Source organism: Rhea pennata, chromosome 2 (genome assembly GCF_028389875.1).
Source record: "Rhea pennata isolate bPtePen1 chromosome 2, bPtePen1.pri, whole genome shotgun sequence".
Lineage (NCBI taxonomy): Eukaryota > Metazoa > Chordata > Aves > Rheiformes > Rheidae > Rhea > Rhea pennata.
In genome coordinates this window covers 147,271,849-147,287,921 of record NC_084664.1, presented here as the reverse complement: position 1 = coordinate 147,287,921, position 16,073 = coordinate 147,271,849, and the positions used below count along the sequence as shown (strand labels likewise).

The 16,073-nt window shown below is 35.1% G+C and overlaps 1 protein-coding gene across 3 annotated transcripts in view; it reads left to right on the top strand.

Moving 5' to 3' along the window:
- Positions 1-16,073, top strand: part of CSMD3 (CUB and Sushi multiple domains 3) — a 683,676-nt gene that overhangs the window by 642,317 nt on the left and 25,286 nt on the right. For all 3 annotated transcript variants that reach the window (XM_062568389.1, XM_062568388.1, XM_062568387.1), the window contains 6 exons: positions 62-244; positions 1,911-2,087; positions 7,502-7,681; positions 11,012-11,185; positions 14,956-15,129; positions 15,365-15,438. In XM_062568389.1, the coding sequence (XP_062424373.1) occupies positions 62-244; positions 1,911-2,087; positions 7,502-7,681; positions 11,012-11,185; positions 14,956-15,129; positions 15,365-15,438 (962 nt within the window). The remainder of the gene's footprint in view (positions 1-61; positions 245-1,910; positions 2,088-7,501; positions 7,682-11,011; positions 11,186-14,955; positions 15,130-15,364; positions 15,439-16,073) is intronic.

Below are 16,073 nucleotides of genomic sequence, written 5' to 3'. Positions count from 1 at the left end.
ATTTTAAATACATTATAATCATATTTCATACTTAGTTTAATCTTTGCATTTTAAATTCCAGGTGATACAGCTGGTTCTTGTGGTGATCCAGGTATCCCAGGTCATGGGTCTAGGGAAGAGAATAGTTTTAAAATTAAAAGCACTGTACACTTCAGCTGTGATGTTGGATATATTCTCCATGGTTCAGAAGAAAGAACATGTATGGCAAATGGAAGCTGGACAGGAAGACAACCTGAGTGCAAAGGTAAGCCACAGAAGGTCCACATTTTTAAAAAACTGTTTTTTTTTAATATTGGCAATATTACATTGCCAGTTTTGAGATCTGTGAGTGATTTACTTTTGGGTTTTTGGACTGATCATTCAAATCTTTCAAATAAGTTGTTACAAGATAGCAGTGGCTTCAAGTGAGCGACTTGAGAGTGGGCAAGTGAGCAGATTTGAAATCAGTAACCAAGAAATGGTGTGTTTTCAGAGTTTTGAGAAAAAAGTCTATTTTACTCTTTATTTCTTCTCAGTCTTAAGTCAGCATCAAATAGTATGTGTCATCTATTTAAATAACTAGACAGAAAAAGATGTAGATAAGGCCTGTATAACTCATTTTTGTTGCAGGATTTTTTTTCTCTTAAAAAGGTCGCAGTTACTTGATCTTCAATTACAATTATAATGCATCTGAATTCCAGAGAAAAGAGCTGACTTTTACAGAAATGACAATGTCATCATTTCACTGGATACATATATGTTATAAAAGATCAGCTTACAGATTTTGTTTACTGATTAATACTATTGACTTATGATTATTTTTCAACAGAAAATGAAATGCTGAAATAAGTTTATTTGGAATAAATCAGTCTACAAATTTCAAGTATATCACAAGTATATCAAGTATATCAGGTATATCACAACAAAAGAAAGACCTAACAGTATATTTAAAGAGAATCATTTGTTAGCTGAAATTATTTTAATTCAGAAATAGGAAATAATTTCCAACAATTCTCTTCCTGAAAGGAAGGCTTCCTGTATAGCAGTTAAGAACCAATTCTCTTATTGTCTGCTTTGTCAGCATCGTCTGTGTGATCTGTATGAGAAAGTCAGCATTTGAAAAATTTATTTCACAAGCTGGTTTTGCAATATCCTTCTAGTGAATGACTGCCACTCTGACACAAAGTAAATATATATCTGTGTGTTACAGACTCACTAGGGATATGATTAACCAAACTGAACTTCTTACCATCATTCTTTGATCTTACCTATTGTGAAGATTAATTAGACATTGACAGTTTATGTTTTAAGATACTTTTGATTTTAAGTGTTACTCTCAAAATCTCTTCAGAGCATGAATATGGTACAGAGGTTGATACCGTTTCAACTTTGGTCATATAGATTAGAGGTATATATGTAACTACATAAGCAAGGCACATTTAGATTTCAAAGCTGAACATTGAAGAGCTAGGAAACATCAGACTTACATCTGACCATGAAATAACAGTTTAATTCTATCTTATGCTTTGAATTAGATAGGAAATGTACTTTGATGATATCATAGTGCATACTTGCAAATAAGTCAAATTAAGTTTTCAATTATAGTTGTAAATGAGGCATTTTTTCTTGGAGTTTGGAGTTTGTTAAACTAGCTTTCCTATAATTAATTTTTTTAAAATTAAATTTCTAAGCTGTTTTTTCCTACATACAAAAAGGTAAAAACAAATGATAATTTATGCAAACAGCTATTTAATATAATCATGCCTTATCAGTAGGCTGTCAAACCTATATTTTCAGCACAATAACAAAGTTTCTACCACCTCAGCACTGCTGGGAGCAGGAATATTAACTGGATTGTCCTTAAGCATTCCTATTTCAAAAACTTCCTTTGCTAACGACATTTTATACATATTTAACATTTTATTTTATAGCTGTACAGTGTGGTAATCCAGGGACAACTGCTAATGGAAAAGTATTTCGTATAGATGGAACTACATTCTCTAATTCAGTAATTTATTCATGCATGGAAGGATACATACTTTCCGGATCATCTGTAAGACAATGCACTGCCAATGGAACATGGTCTGGATCCTTGCCAAACTGCACAAGTAAGAAACAAGGAATTTGTTTTTTTTTTTCTTTCTCTCCACTGAAAGACAGCGAAGTAGAATATAGAAGTGGACTGCAAATAAATAAAGGACTCCAGCTCTCTAGCTTTTCCTTGAACTACTTCATAAATGATTTTATGCATAAGATATGTTTAAAAATTGCGGTGCTATGAAAAGATGAAGAATATATTGATTTAAAGACAGACACAGTATAGTGTCTGCTGTTGCAGTTTAAGGCAGTTGTGTGGTTACAGGACCTACCTACTTTAATTCTTCACTAGTGTATATTTTAAATCTTGTTTATATTTTATGATATGTCATATTTAAATATTATTCATTCAGTCACTTTTCTGTGTCATAAAAACTTCATGGTATAATATTCTGGTCTTGCAGAGGGTAGATAAAGAAAAACCTTGAAATGAACACTTGAGAATTCTTTTTGTAGTGACTCAGAGGTTAAATCTCTTGCCCCTCTCTCAGTTAACAGCTTCTGTTTGGCCTCTTCATTAACCTTATGCTTGCTTTGGTTAGTTGGCTAGCAGAAGCTATTTCAACTTCTCTCACATTCATAATAGTCATTTAGAAACAGTTTATTTCTAAGCCCATCTGCTCCTGCTTTCTTACATTTCCTAGGTCATCTTTTAGTAACACTTATGAAAATTTTACAGGTACGTAACATATGACTGTTCCTACCATTTTGATAAAACATACCATCATCAATATAACTGTTGTTTAATTAAAAAATAAAATAAAATTTAAAAATATTTTTAAATTTTAGAAATGCTTTAAACTAATACTTTGTTTTCTATACAGTAGGCCACATTACACATTTGTAGCAACCCAAATAAAGACAGAAAATAACATGATAAAATAAACTTGTTCTGTTTACATTGTCCTTAAATCCACTATTAATGGTAAATCTGAGAATAGCTGCTTCTCTGGTCTTGGCAAGTCTATGAGAGATGCCAGAGATTTTATTGAATTATTCTTTTGCTGAAAATTATAAAGATCATTAAATTAGTTGTACCAAGGATAAAGGTATTTACTGACAATAATTGCATCTTTATTCTTCTTGTATTTTAAAGTGAAAATTTGCTGAAGTACATAGTAGAACTAGAACTTAGTCTTCTCAAAAAACACTACTCAGGTAGAAATTTGGGATGTTTGCTCAAAAAAAGTCTTAGAAAAATGCCTTCAAAAAACTGTCAAAAAAAAATCTCTTACTTGATTTCACCTAGGAGAGGAAATACCTTAATAAAACAAAGAGAAACATTGTAAAGATTATATGTAGAAGAACAAACTGTTATTGGTTAAATAAATAAATAAATAAATGGGATTTAGATTGTTAGACTAGTTGACATTGACATTCCTAATGCACATTTCTCTCTCTATTATGGTTACATATGTTAAAAAGTATATTCCCTTCTATACTTATTCCAAAAATAATATTTTGGGAACTCTTCAGTTTGATCATTATGTGTATCCCCTAGAGTCATCAGAACTTAAAAAGAACAATGGAATTAAAATCTTACCAAAAAAGCTACAACCTCTGAGAATCTCAGCTAGCATCATTTCTACCTTTTTTGATCTTTGCTGACTTTTAACTAGTTCCTAAAGGCCTAAAGGCCTATTGGCCCTGCTAGGTGCTCTAACTCGTACACAAGCTGCTACAGGTACTAGCAGCAGCTCTAAATATCCATAAATGTGGAGGCATTTGACAGGATCACAGAACTGTTGAGGTCAGAAGGCACCTCTGGAGATCATCTAGTTCAACCCCGCTGCATAGAGCAGGGGCAACCAGAACTAGAACTTGTCCAGTCTATGTCCCTTTCTACTGGTCCTTAATTCTACAAACACCCACCTCACCTAAATGCACATAAGATTATATCAAACTTCCTCATATGTATCTTGCCATGTTACCTCTTATGATATTTCAATTTTAACAATTAGCTAACAGCTAATTAGCAACTAGTTAATGGACCAGGTTAGCTAAATAGCTAGATAACAGATCATGAGTTAACAATTGCTTCCCTGTCTCCTAAGAGTATATAGGACTATAAAATATACCTGGAAAAGATTATCTATTCTGATGGAACAGTCTCTTCACAATGATTTCAAAGTGTATGCAAAGCAGTAACAGCATTGGAACTGGCAGTGCCAACAGACTTTGTGGACAAGGCAGTTTTTATTTCCTTTTGAACTAGCTGCCCCCACCATGCTCTCCATTTTTGACTATGACCAGATTTTCCAATATGTCCTTATTGTCTGTTCTGTTTGGGGAACATCATGGAAGCATTGTAGGTTTTGAGAACAGGTTAGGTAAGCATCTGTCAAGAGCAGCTGTCACCAGCAAGCCAAAGTAAATGACAACCTGCAGTGGATCTGCATATTGGGGTTCATTTAGCAGCCAATAAATTTCATACTTTTACCCTATTTGATTATCTCACACACTCACTGGCTAGCTCCCCCAGTGCTGCATTCAGGTACGCTAGCCTGCAGGTAGACCACTGCTGGCACAGGCAGATCAGGCACAAAATCATGCCAGTTCCTGCTGTGCTGCTCCTCTCAGTTACTAGCCTCAGATGTTACTAGCCAAGTACCCTTGGCTAGCACCCCAGCATTATCTCCACGCATCTCCCACATCTCCAAGGTCTTCCCCAACTTCTAGGATCTTTCCTGCAGCCAACATCTTCACCTTCTTCCCAGACCCTGAAGCCCCCAGTTTTCCAGCCTAAATAGTCAGTGTGCAGAAGCTCAATGCATGGTCAGCCCAGTTCCGTCTCTGTTAATTGGAGGATTCAGGACATACCACTTTTATTTAATCCAAGTGTTATCAAAACTTACAACAAACCCATACCTGTTGCAACTCACAAGTAGCAGGCTTCTGCTTGAGAGTTCAGAAGTTCAGTTTTGAACATACACTCCCAACACACTGTTGTCTGCCACCTGTCAGCATTCCCAGTTTAAACTGGTTTTCACATACCATGCTGACTTAGTAAAGGTGGTCCAAAAATGTATGGTCTGTCTGACCTCTCAAGGGCTGTTTCTGTTCTATTTATAAATCTCCAAACTTCAGAAACTGCCACTGAGCCTGCTAATTAGCTACGACGTGTTTCTTGTAGTTAAGGTTCTATTCACTACATTTATGACAAAATACAATATCTAATTAAAATCCAGGTTTTCTTCTTACATCTTTTTCTTTCTTTGAAATTCAAATGCTGTGGTGTAAGGCAAAAGGGTAGAAGTATCTGTTTCTTACTACTTTTCATCCAGATCTACAAATAGTTTATTGTGACAACACAATACTGTGGAGAATGACACTTTTTCTCCCTTTAACCTTTTCTTTTATGCACTCCTTATTCTATAGTAAGACAGAGATTACTACAAAAGGTAAGTGCAGAAGGACAAAAACAGGTGTAACAACAGCAGTTTGGGGTTTGTTTTCTCAGATAAAGACTGAAAGTGATAGTCAGAAATTTTGAGAAGGTAGAGGAATCTTAGAGATCTGCAAGAGTCATTAAGGTATGATGATCAAACTTTAGACTGTCAGTGGTAGGAAAGGGTACAAAACTTTTACAGTAGCACTGGAAGAAGCAAAATTTACATATCAGTGACCAAAAGTAAGAAATGGAGGTTGTAATGAAGATGAGTGAGAAAGCTGGGAACACAATTTTTGTTGGATTTTTTAAAAAAACAAGGCAAATAGGTTTCAGAAGTCTCTGAAGGGGTTTAACATATACTGTATATGGAATTACATATCTTTAAATTTTTAATGTTCTTCATATAGGAAAATCTAAAGTGATGAAACAGTGGATAGGGAAAAAAGGATACAGACATGGACATTATATTGTAATCCAGTTAAAACAGTTATATATCTGGAAAAAGGATTATTTCAGTTGAATTTGCAACATTAATCACAGTAAATGGAATGTTTGAACTAGAGGAAGGTAGAACATACAAAGTATATGACCATGCTCTTGTAACTAAGAGATACAGTTCTTTGACACTTCTGTATTTATTGAAAAATGACAAAAAAAAAAAAAAAAAAAACCTACAATTCTATAATAATTTTCAAAAAACCCCAAGTATTTCTAGGTGAAACAAAATCTTTGCCTAAACAGAACTAGCTAACTTTAGACCTAGCTAATCTTGTAGTATGTTCTGTAGTCTATTGCACATCCTTAGACCCCACTGCATGGGACATTTTGATGTTCAGAAGATTTGATACATGCAGCTTAATTAGTATTTGCTCACTCAGATGGTGATAAACTGTAGAGCAGGTATACTCTACACCTGGTGTTTCAGTTCCCCAGTTGTTCAGTTCAAGGGACCTGGCTAGATTGCACTACAGGCATGGTCATGGGTCTTTTCTTTTTGGAAATCAGGATACAGAAAAGATGCCATGTACAATGGCTATGTTTTGGCATTGAGTCAAGAGTAGCCAGGATGTGTTCTCTGCCCAGGAAACTGCCTCTGACAGTTATCCAGAAATAATGCGATTGCTGTGAGGGGGGTGTCACACTATAAGATGAGCTGTCAGATGTGGGTGCTTTGTTTCATACAAACTAGATTTTTTTATCTTTTCTTTTTCATAAACTGGATAGGATTTTCTTCTCTGTTTCTGATCATTGGTTTTCTCACTCTGAAAACTATTCCAGAAATTAAAACTATTCCAGAGATTGATAGATCTAATTGACCAGATCTGAGAAAAAAACTGTTCTACCGTAACTCTCAGACTGTAGTGATGTACCTCCTTGTAAACATTAACTATCTCTTGATGCTAGAAGTCACAAGAGATTTCACAACTACTCTCATGCATTAAAATACTATAGGCCTAACTTTGGCGTAAACCATAGGACATGTTTGGAGTCACCTGCATGCTGTCATCTGTTTAGGTACCTGGTAACCGTGTGAATACCTACAAACTGGGAGATTTTTGCAGACATATAGCATAGATTTTCCAGGCAGTGCTTGCTGTCTGGATGTACACGTGGAAAAGTAAAGGATACAATAGATACCTGCCTTCTTAAATATGAAGTTCTAAATTGATATGAACATCTGTGGATATAAAAGGGCTACAGCAACATATGGCTATTTTCTTTGCTACTTTTCCTTTTCATTTTATGGTCTTGAAATTTTACTGATTAAAATTGTACAGTTCATTACTTCTATTTTTGAACAGGTGTATTGATTTTCTCCAAAATATAACTGCTGTACAACTCCACATGTGTTTGGCAGCTAATTTAGATGACATATATGTTTATCTTCTATTAGTGGAGATGAAGAGATATATCATACTTTTTTCTCCTCTTTTTTCATAATAAATTATTAATTTTGCCATATGTTTTACCCCTTTATTTATAAATAAATTACTTTCCGTTTTTTAAATCTATTCTTCAACGATTTACTTGCAGTTATCAGTTGTGGAGATCCAGGAGTTCCAGCCAATGGTATGAGATATGGTGACGATTATGTTGTTGGACAAAATGTTACATATATGTGCCAACCTGGTTATACAATGGAATCAAATAGCTCCTTAATTCGCACTTGTACTAGCAATGGCACATGGAGTGGAGTAATTCCAACATGCAAAGGTACAACATTAATTGTGATTGTCAGCTACTTCTATGACATTTACATCTTCTGTTTATTACAATGTGTCAACCAAATATTTCTGTAGAACCCAAAATGTAGTATTATTATAAATATGTTGCATTGATTTCTTGGTTGCAGGAACTGTGAGTTCATCATTTGGTTATTTACCTCATTTTATAAGCTTATATCAGCACAGTAAGTTAGCAAATATGAAATTATAGATTTTTTTTTGCTTTCATATGTTTCTAAATAAGGTTAAGATCTCATACCAAGGTGACCTACCTATGTTCTTGTCTTTACAAACATGACAATTAAATGCATGATAGAAACTTTTGGGAAAGGTCTAGATCATATACAACTGAAAATTTTCAATGGGCTTATTGCTCTGGGTTACCATGCCCATAATGCTAAGATCTTTTCCTAATCCTTCCTTTATTAGACATACACCTTTGAGCATCATCAACATATACGGCAAACTAAATCCTTCTAGAAAATTCCCTGAAAGACATTTGTCTGCTTTATGTTTTTTTTTCCTCTAGTGTGAAAAATGAAAGGATAAGTCTCGAGATCCTCATCTTTTCTCTTTTTTACTACTTTTACTCCTAAATTTTCCTTTTTAGAGGAATTTTGTTTTACTGTCCTTTTTTGAAATGTCAGCAGCAAAAAATTTTAACTTTAGTGAAAGACTATTCTATCTATGTCATCAAAACTGTTTTTCTCTAAGAAACCCAAACTTTCTTTCTTGCTACATCCCAAAACATCTTCTCTCTACTCATTCTTCTCACTCTTCCTGGTATCAGAGATTTAGAGAATCATCTTTGCCTTTCAGTAGACTCGCACTAAGTGTGTTTATTCTCTGTTCTTTTACAAGTTAGCCAGCTAAGTCTGTGCTTACTTTGTATTCATCTTCCTTTCATCTTGCACAGGCAGACTGTCTTCTTCTCTGAAGGTATAATTCCTTTCCTGCTTAGTGAGGCTCATTTTCTCCCCAAGTTCATTTTCCAAAAAAGATCAAGTCAGTTTCATTTATTCACCCCATCTACAGCCATTTTCCTTGCTGGTACAATTCTCCTCCAGTCTTACCAAGTCCCATTTCACAGAATCATAGAATCAGTAAGGCTGGAAAGGACCTCTGGAGATCATCTAGTCCAACTGCTCTGCTCAAGCAGGGTCACCTTCACCTTTGATAACATCATATTTCTTCTTAGTTATTTTGCCAATATTTTGATTTTTTTTCCATTCTGAAGGATTACGTCCCCTCTAACAGTTTCCCAGTTTCTAATTCTTAAGGATGACAGGGTTAAGACCTAACTGGGAACAGGAGAGTAACCTCTGATTAGAGTTTTGAGGCTTATATTAGTATTAAATAATAACCATATGCAGAATCTCTAGTGTTCTCAGAGGTTCCTGCTATTCCACATTGGTTTCTGTGTAATAATAAAAAATAATATGCAGTAGTAAATTAATACCCCCCCCCCATTTTTAAACTGTATAATGGAAAGGAACATGCAATAGTATGTTTGAAATGTATATTAACTAATTCTTACTATTAGGATAAAGTGCCAGGGTCCTTTGTTACCGTTTTGTTAAAATAACTGGGACATGAACTGCCCGGAAAATAAATACATAGTTGTCTCAGTGCTGTTGAAATAGAAGATATAGATGATTCTCCAGCTTGGCCGGATGCATGTTTAGCTGCAACTAAATATGAACTATTCAAGCACTGATTTTTTTTTCTGCTGACTTGCTTTTGTAACATACTTTCAGCTGAAAACTTGAGAAATGTATGTATTTATGGCTGACTCTCATAAAAGCATTATGGAGAGCATTCTACCTTGCTACTCTCCTCTCCACCCCCCTCCACCCCACAATTCTAGTAATACCCTTATTTTCTTCCTTCTCCATCTGTCATCTTTCCCTATGGTCAACAACTATTCCTGCCTCTATTATTCAGCTCAGGAGTTAAAACATAAAGCTCTTTTTAGAAGGACTAATAATGAAGCTCTTGGAGAACGTAGGTGGACTTTTATCACTTAATGTGGTATCTGTGGTTTATCTGTGTTGCTTCTTCATGACTTCTATTAAAGCATGATGAAAACATGGCAAAGGTTCTCATATCCTTTTTCTTTGGCTGTGAACCAGAGCAATAGAAACAGAAAGTCTCAAAAATAGGGACTGTTTGGCAAAGGATTATTCTAAAAATAGTCCAGCTTTCATCCATAACTCTCAAACAGTGATGAAAGATGTTACAGAGCATCCTAGTGATGTAGATAGTAGTGATTCACTGAAATGACTAACAATAAAAATGAGATCTTCTGCAGAACACATTCAAAGACACACGGCTCCTGACCTAGTACATCTGACCTCCTTAAGCGTGCGGGATGACAGCTGACTAAAAGCCTAAAGGTTAAGAGTGCAGCATTTCGTCTCCATTCTTGTGACCTCTGTTCTCGCCTTTGTTTTTAGTCACTGTCTCTCCTCCTTTCCCCCAACTCTCTCCACACAATTTTGTCAAACTAGTTTCACTTGCTTTCCCTTTCTTTTGTTTGCACACTTTCTCGCACTGGTGCTCTTCTCACTCCCTGTTTATTCATCCCTTTTCTCTTTCTCACTTTTCTCTTTTTCATTCATTTTAGTACTTTTGCCTCAATTTTCCCTGTTCTAATTGATACTTATTTTATTTTATCTCACTTCTTTTATCTGCAGTTTCCTTTAGCCCTCAATTAGCAATTGTATGTTACTACTCCTTTCTCCGATTAAGAGCCCTTTTACCCTTATCACCGTATTTATGTTCATTTATTCCTGTGTCCTCCTGTGGTGCTTTTCAATTCTTTCTCCTAGGACAGAATAGATTTTTTTTTCTTTTTCTTTTTCTTTTCTTTTTTTTTTTTTTTTTTTTCCTGAGAGGCCTGGAAATGAGAAACCATTCAGATACACTTCTTGTGGCCTCAGTGATTCCTAAATAGACAAAATATATATATATATATATATATATATTTTGTAATATACCTTCAAACATATTATAAATATTGTACACTTCACAGTCCATATAATGATTTTGGCATTGTTTTCCTACCTGGCTTGATTCAGTCTGCTCTTTTATTTAAGCTACTTTATCAATCAGCCATTGTAGTACATCTTTGAAATGGAAACAATCAAAAGTATTAACCTCAGGTATCATGGCAAGAAGACAGTGAGGAAGACAGCCTGTCCTCACTGTATTGTCCTCCAAAAAAAGGGTGAAATTAGCACATATGGTTCTTCTAGTAATTGTGTACACTGGGGATATTTATGGCAGCTGGGTCTAATTATTTCAAATGTTATTGCAGCTGTTACCTGCTCAACACCTCCCCAGATCTCTAATGGAAGGTTGGAAGGAACAAACTTTGATTGGGGGTTTAGTGTTAGCTACGTCTGCTCTCCGGGCTATGAACTCTCTTTTCCTGCTGTTTTGACTTGTGTTGGGAATGGAACCTGGAGCGGTGAAGTACCTCAGTGCTTGCGTAAGTATCTCCTTTGTGCTCCTGTATTTCTTTATTCTTCCAGATATTTTTTTTTTCCTCATTAGAATGTTCATTGTTTTTTTTCAGGAGTAGCTTAGTTGATTTCAAACTTGGGAAAATACAGTCCTAACATCATAAGGTTGATATCTGTCAATATACATCAATAAATCTTAAGTGAGTGTATAGGAAGCCTCAAAAAAAAAAAAAAAAAAAAAAAAAGAGAGAAAGAAAGAAAAAAGACTTGAAGGAATATAACAGACAATGCGTATCAAATAATCCCAAGCAAATCAAGACTGAGAGATCTTTATAGATCCAGCTACGTATAGAGACAGCTGAGGTCTTGTTGTGAAGTCTTTCATTTACTCATGCTAAACTTTCTTAGATGTGACAGGGAGTTTTGTCTGTCAGCAGTGTTGACTAAACCCCAGAATGATTCTTGGACCACTGTATTTTTTATTCTATGCTAAATTATAGTTATAACTTTCAGGTTAGTAAAAATTACTGCTTAAAATTCATAACACTGATGGAATTTATATCGCTGTGAATGTCATTACAACAGAAAATGTGCCTCATTCTTTAGGTTGGTGCTGTTTCAGTGATTATTTATTTATTTAAAGTGATTGTGTTGCTTTGGGGAGATGCTCAATTGATTGCACTGAAGAATGTAATGTCCTTGAACAGGGGGTCTAACTGGAAGAGGATGATTCCGTCTTTGTGGCATTACCATTTCCAAAGTTTCATTTGAGCTGTTTTACTATTTCTTTGCATTATTCCTTTTTCCCTTTCAAAAATTTCTTCTACTCTGGCTGTATTTACATCCTACTCCTATGGAGGTATATCATATATCTTTACTTCTTTTCTTTTTCTCTCTCTTTTTTTTTCCTTAATGATATTCTCATTAAGGAACTTAGTTGTTTAGGATATGTTGCTGAAATTGTATATTTCAGAACAGGAACAGTGTGAAAACATTGTTTCTGGGAAAAAGTATCTTATAAGTTTGCTTGACCAAAGGTGACATCTACCATTTGTTGCCTAAGTTCACTATATGAAGCTCTTCTAGTATCCCCTATATTAAGAACAGCAAGACATTAAAAAATTATTTTCATCGTTTTGTTCTTTATTCTGTCTTTCCTTTCAGTTGTGGGTATCATTTAAGGTATTTATCATCTTAGATGATGGAATACTATAATATATTCCACAAAGGGGCTCCATCTTTAAACTGTTTGAAATGTGTAGTTAGCTCACAGTGCAGCTGCCCAGGAATTAAAGTCTGTTTCATGCAGAGATTACATTAACTGAGTCCTGTTGATGTGCTGTGGTTACCCATTGGCTTGCAATAGAAATCAATTGGCAGCCCATGCTTGTCAAAGAGCTTAAACTAGCTGCCATCTGGCAGAAATGAGAGGGAGCTGGTGAAAGTCATTCTCAGTGAGCAATCTTTAAGCAGCTCCTGACATCAGGAATTTAGTTCCCAGCTTGGTTCCATACAGCCTTTAGCTGAAGACATGCAAGGGGCACATGCAAGAATTGTTGTGGAGCTATGACATAGAGTGTCTGTTCCAAATGAAATACAGTCATGTCTTTGCTTGGTTATTTGTCATCTATAATCTAGTAAATTTGTTTAATTTGTGGTATATTATCTTGTATCAGTAAAGGAGTATTGTTTTTACAAACTTGACAAGAGCAAGCAAATGAAACTATTGTCCTATGCCTGAAGCCTAACTACAGATTTTAAATTACTATTCATCAATTAAATGTCTTTGTAGAATGAGGTTCTAGAGGGTAGAAAGGTTGAGGAAAGTGTTTAGAAATTTTCCTGAAGTGAAAATAGTGGTGGTAGGGTGTTTTGTTTGTTTGTTTGTTTTTTAATGCTCTATTTGAAAGTAATCCAACCTGCCAGCCTTAGTGCTTGAGCTCCACTGCCATATCTTTATTAAAGGCTCTCAGAATCCTTAGAAAAACTTTTCCACTGGGAATAGGAGATCTCACAGACCTTCTAGTCTGCTGTAACTGTAGTATGTACTGTAGTCCACTCTTTCAGTAATGGAGAGAAACTGCTGTGAATTACCATATTGCCTGGTTTCTATGGTTACATATATAAAAGGCAGCTAGCAGTTATTTCACAACTGGATAAAGGTGATATCTCTATCGCAAATGCATGATAGAGTTTATTTTTATAAAAATTTAACCTGCTGACCATTTAAATAGCATTTTTTTTAATGTGAGGATTTTTTTTATTTTTTGTTTATTTTATTTCATTTTCCCTGAGAATTTTTGCTACTTTACTAGTGTAAAGAACTGATCAGGAGACAGTTTAAAGCCTCTGTGTTTAAAAACTATAAATGTTTCATGTATTGAAGAATTCCATAGAACTGATGAAAATATAATTTACAAATTTACAATGGTGATTTGTCATTCAAACAGAGATTTGTTTTATCAGTGCCCTCAACTCATAGATTTTTTTTTTTTTTTTTTTTGGAAGTGGGCCTATAATTTTGCAGACAATCCCAAACCATGAAATCGTATCCATTTCTGATCTGTTGTGGATTAAGCCGTTTTCTTCAAGGCTATTTGTGTGTGCGTGAAGTTCCCATTCAGTCAGTCTCCACAGTGATGGGTAGAGAGTAGGAGCATTTCATGTGAGCAGATCCTTTGGAAGGATAAAGATCTAGGTGACAAAAATGGAAATACTAGAAATGTATTTTGAAAAGTGATAGTTTAATATGTGTAACTTAAATTTTATTTCTAGAGAGAAAGGTGGAGCTGAAATTTCTGTTCTGTGTTGAACATGCCCTGTAGAAATATATCTTTATGCACATTTAGGTATTTCTTGTTTTTAAATTTGTATTATAAAGTTTTCTGGTTGACATGAAATTAGATTGTACCTTACTAGAATTCATGATGTGTCAAGCTAAAGTATAGTCTAATGGTACAGGATTTACCATAGCTGATTACATTTCCTGAATCAATTATTCAAAATCTAGCTTATGACAATAATCAGTACTTTATGTTGCAGAAGGAGGCCAGTAAATTTTTCAGCAGTGCTCCTAGTCAGTTGTACTGTGCTACAGGCATAGAGAAGCTTGTAGGAGTTAGGTTTAAAATGAAAATACCAATTAAAGAATAAGTTCTTAAATTTATCCCTTCTAACAAAAGCTTATTAATATTTGACTTTTAGATTGCTGCTGCTGAAATTCTTGTTTAATATATTTTATATATATGGCTATATATATGTTGTACTTCCATAAACACCAGATCTTATCCTTCAGTGAAGGATGAGGATATAAGCATTTACCATTCTTAAAATCTGTCTGCTAAATCCTTTAATTCTATAACAGTGTAGAACAATGAGCAGAAAGCAGGAGAGGGGAAGGAGACGAAGGGTAAAGGTTTGTTACTCTCTCTAATTGCTCTGTACAGGAAGGTTTACAGATTGATATTGTCTGAGGAGTAGGGACAGTGGTGAAATGTAGATATTTTGTGCTAAAGCAAACAACTTCTGCATACCTGGAGAGTCAACTTTAAGCTATGGACCAATCCTACTACTTAGGCATTTTGAACAGGTAACAAAACTACTGCACGTTGAAGCAGACTAAAGGTGAGGTCTCTAGTCTCTAATGGAATTGCTATCAAACGCTTGTGTGTTTTTTCTTTTTTTAAAAAAGAAAGGTGAAATTTAGACAAAATACTCAACTGAGTTCACATAAGTCTTTTATATTTTAATAAATGACAAATGCCTTTTCTATCACTTTTTTTTTTTTTCCTCATAGCAAAGTTTTGTGGTGACCCTGGAGTGCCTGCTCAAGGGAAAAGAGAAGGCAAGAGCTTCATCTATCAATCAGAAGTCTCCTTCAGCTGCAGTCCTCCTTTTATTTTGGTTGGCTCCAACACTAGGATTTGCCAAGCAGACGGCACGTGGAGCGGTTCTTCTCCTCGATGTATAGGTAGGGTGACATCCATAATACTGAAATTTCTTTAATTCTTATTGTCCTCCTCCTTCTCAGTCAAAAAGTTTTCAGCTATTTTGAATTATTCTGGTGCTATTCTATACTTTCTAGAAATCAAAGCACCTTATTTTTGTTTCCTCAGTTTATTGCATGTTGTTAAATAAATAATTCTGTAACATATGAGTTTTAACCAAAATATTGTATTTTTTTTCATTTATTGTAATTTTTTAAGAACCTACTCGCACAGCATGTGAAAATCCAGGAGTCCCACGGCATGGATCACAGAACAACACATTTGGCTATCAGGTAGTGTATATTATATACGTGTGTGTGTGTATATATGTGTGGGTGTGTGTGTGCATGCATGCGTCTATATACTTAATAATTACTTTGTCTATTAAAGTCTTTATAATACCTCAGAGTTAGAAACTCTTAATTAGAGGTCCAGAAACTGTTTGTGCTTTGAAAAGAGTTAATTGTTTGGTACTGTCTTTCCTTATTCCTAGTTGCCAGATTACACTGACCTTGTTACTTTGTTAGCAGTGCTTTGCACTTCATGAAACCCTGGTGATCAAGGTCTGCTTGGTTTCACTTTGAAGACGTTCAGTATCTCAACACCAATGTGTGCTCCATGCTATTTGTCAAGTATGGTTTTTCACCTTAAAAGACTGCTTGCTGTGTGCCAAAATGCTTCGTACACCTACTCTAAAAACCAACAGAATTCTTTTTTTTTTCCTGAGAGAACTTCTGTCTTTTGTGGTAATCTTTTTCACATGTGTGTATAATCACTAAAGTTGGAAGGCACCTATAGATTATCTGATCTAGCCCCCCAGGTCACCTTGAGCAGAGTTGCTCAGGACTGTGTCCATTTGGGATTTGAATATTTCTGAGGATGGAGGCCTCCACAGCCTCTCTGGGCAACATGTTGCAGTGTCTGACCA